Source organism: Arachis duranensis, chromosome 8 (genome assembly GCF_000817695.3).
Source record: "Arachis duranensis cultivar V14167 chromosome 8, aradu.V14167.gnm2.J7QH, whole genome shotgun sequence".
Taxonomy (NCBI): Eukaryota; Viridiplantae; Streptophyta; class Magnoliopsida; order Fabales; family Fabaceae; genus Arachis; species Arachis duranensis.
The window spans coordinates 47,770,480-47,772,880 of record NC_029779.3 but is presented as its reverse complement, the minus strand read 5'-3'; the positions used below and the strand labels follow the sequence as shown (position 1 = coordinate 47,772,880).

The 2,401-nt window shown below is 40.9% G+C and overlaps 2 protein-coding genes across 3 annotated transcripts in view; both read right to left on the bottom strand.

Annotated features, from left to right (window-relative positions):
- LOC127741287 (uncharacterized) overlaps positions 1-2,401 on the bottom strand; it is an 83,006-nt gene that overhangs the window by 62,673 nt on the left and 17,932 nt on the right. The window lies entirely within an intron of this gene.
- LOC107463408 (protein HIRA) overlaps positions 1-2,401 on the bottom strand; it is a gene marked incomplete in the record, with an annotated part of 6,602 nt that overhangs the window by 2,918 nt on the left and 1,283 nt on the right. The window contains 5 exon segments of one of the 2 annotated variants that reach the window (XM_016082198.3): positions 1-461; positions 574-971; positions 1,048-1,299; positions 1,470-1,745; positions 2,085-2,392. In XM_016082198.3, the coding sequence (XP_015937684.1) occupies positions 1-461; positions 574-971; positions 1,048-1,299; positions 1,470-1,745; positions 2,085-2,192 (1,495 nt within the window). 2 annotated transcript variants of the gene reach the window in all.

Genomic DNA, 2,401 nt, shown 5'->3' with positions numbered 1-2,401 from the left:
GAGCAGGGATTCCAACTGCTTCTGGAATAATTCTTTTTCGACCATCAGGTCTTCGATATTCTCTTTGTTTAACTGGGCTAGAAATCCGGACAGAGTTCATAACTTTGGTTGACCCATCACCAACAGGACCTCCATTCTTCTTACTATCACCAACTTGCGGCTCAACTGTCTTTGTAGCAATGGTGACATTGACATGAGGTTTTGCGATTATTTCGTTTGGTTGGATATCAGAAACCACTTTTTTGCTAGGTGTTTGCTTGGCAGAAGCTGCTTCTAGCAATAATTGTGCTGGACTTTCCGCTAAGTTTCCTTGACGCCCTCTGACATCACCATAGCGATTCTTCTTCAACTCATCTAATTCAGCATCATTTAGCCTCTGACCAAGTTCATTCACCTCGAAATTATACTTGGCCACAGTTCCATCCAAGGAACACGCAAAAAGTGAATATCCATCAGGGCTCCTGTTTAAAATGGGAAACAATTAATAATAGGTATCACTTAGCAAGATGGAAGAACTAAACTAGTCCATGCACACGCATAAATACACAATGAAGCCATAGATAACAAGCATACCAAGATAAATCCACAACACTTTGTGTGAAGAAATGCTTAGCCACAAAGAGAGGACGAGGACTTGCAGTCGTCCACACTGTTATAGTTCGATCTTGACTTCCAATGGCAATAACATTATATGGTTGTGCCTCTTTGCTTCCTATCTTGGAAGCACCATTGGCCCACCCAACAGGTACAGACTTCCCTTCTAGAGCATCGGAAAAATTTCTTCTGAACATTGAATGGTTAAATTTCACCACAATAACTGGGGCATTGTGTCCTAAGAAGTCAAATGTTGCAGACCATTCCCCTCTCTCTAGGACAGGCGCTGAATGCCTCGGCTTCTGGAAGCCATGAGTAGTGGTGATAAAATGACCACAGGGAGACCATCCAAGCCGTCTAAAAAAGGTTGATCCAAGCTGAAAAGTAGGCAATTCAATTAGAAAACAGAAAGTATTATTTGGCTATAAGAGATTTCAGAACAAAGATACATACTGATTTTGCCCAGTGACCATCTGTCCTGTGAGCAAGACTCCAATCACTAGTTCGCCAAATAATGACAGTCTTATCATCAGATTGACTTGCTATAAAAGATCCAATAGGATCCCAAGCAACCCCCTTAACAAGGCTAGAGTGGCCCCTTAGAACAGCAGTACAAATGCCATTGCTCATATTCCATATATGGATAGTATTGTCCAAACTCGCACTAGCCAATGTGGAGTCATCAGGTGACCAATTGAGATCCACCTACTTTAAGCATGGATAAATAGATCCCAAGTTAAAGATGCTCATTGAAAATGTAAAGACATTGGAGGAGCAAGGTAATGATAAAATAATGATGAGTTAATTTCACTGAAACATAGAATACTTCTCTAGTAAATCAAAAGAGGTTGAAATAGTAAAAGCGATTGCATTACCACATCTGCGGTGTGCCCTCTCAAAGTCATCGCAACTTTCCAGTTTTCAATATCTGGTGGCTCTCCGCTGCCGAATTCAGTGGTTCCTGAACCAGGTTTTCTCTCATGAATCAATATCACCTGGTCATCAGACCCCGATGCAACATACCTCCCATGCCTAGCCCACCTAACACAGTTAACAGACCCAAAATGATCCCGCAGGGTGGCAAGAAGCCTCTGAGTGAAGTCATCATTTGCCAAGTCTAGAGAAACAGACTTCATATTCCATATGCGAACCTAAATGAAAAACACGGCTCAAAGGGTTGGAATATTCGAAAATTCAAACAAAAAAGAAACCAATTGTGCCTCAGAGTACCTGTCTAACAAGTAATCATGCGCCAACTATCTAAACAGACTCTCTTTTTCCCAATGAGTTCAGTGAAAATATCAAACAAAATGGAACAAAAATATTCGACTTATCCATATAAACAAATGATAAGCAATATCCATAGATACCAAGCAATTCCATAATCCAAAATTCAAACTGATATCAGTAAATTGAGACCCTTGGAAAAATTCAAAGAAAAAAAAGAAAAAGAAAGCAATTAAGACTTAGAGAAGAAGAAAAGTACATACCTTGTGGTCACCACCGCCAGTAGCGAAGCGTAGGCCACCTGGTTGAACATCAATGGAGAAAATTTGCATACCCTCATGCCTAACCCAGATTGGTTTCTCAGCTTTCATCTTCCAAAAATATCTTCTTTTGCACCAAAAACAGGTTCTTTTTCACTGTTCGATGCAAATTCAATCTCTCTCCGTTTTTCTCCCAACGGGGGAGTGGAGGGAGCTGAGAACTTCACTCACTCCGTTCAAAACCTAAGAGAATCCAACGAGAAAATTGATGGTTCTGAAACACCCCCTTTTACCCTCCACAAAACCCCCCACTGTGAAAA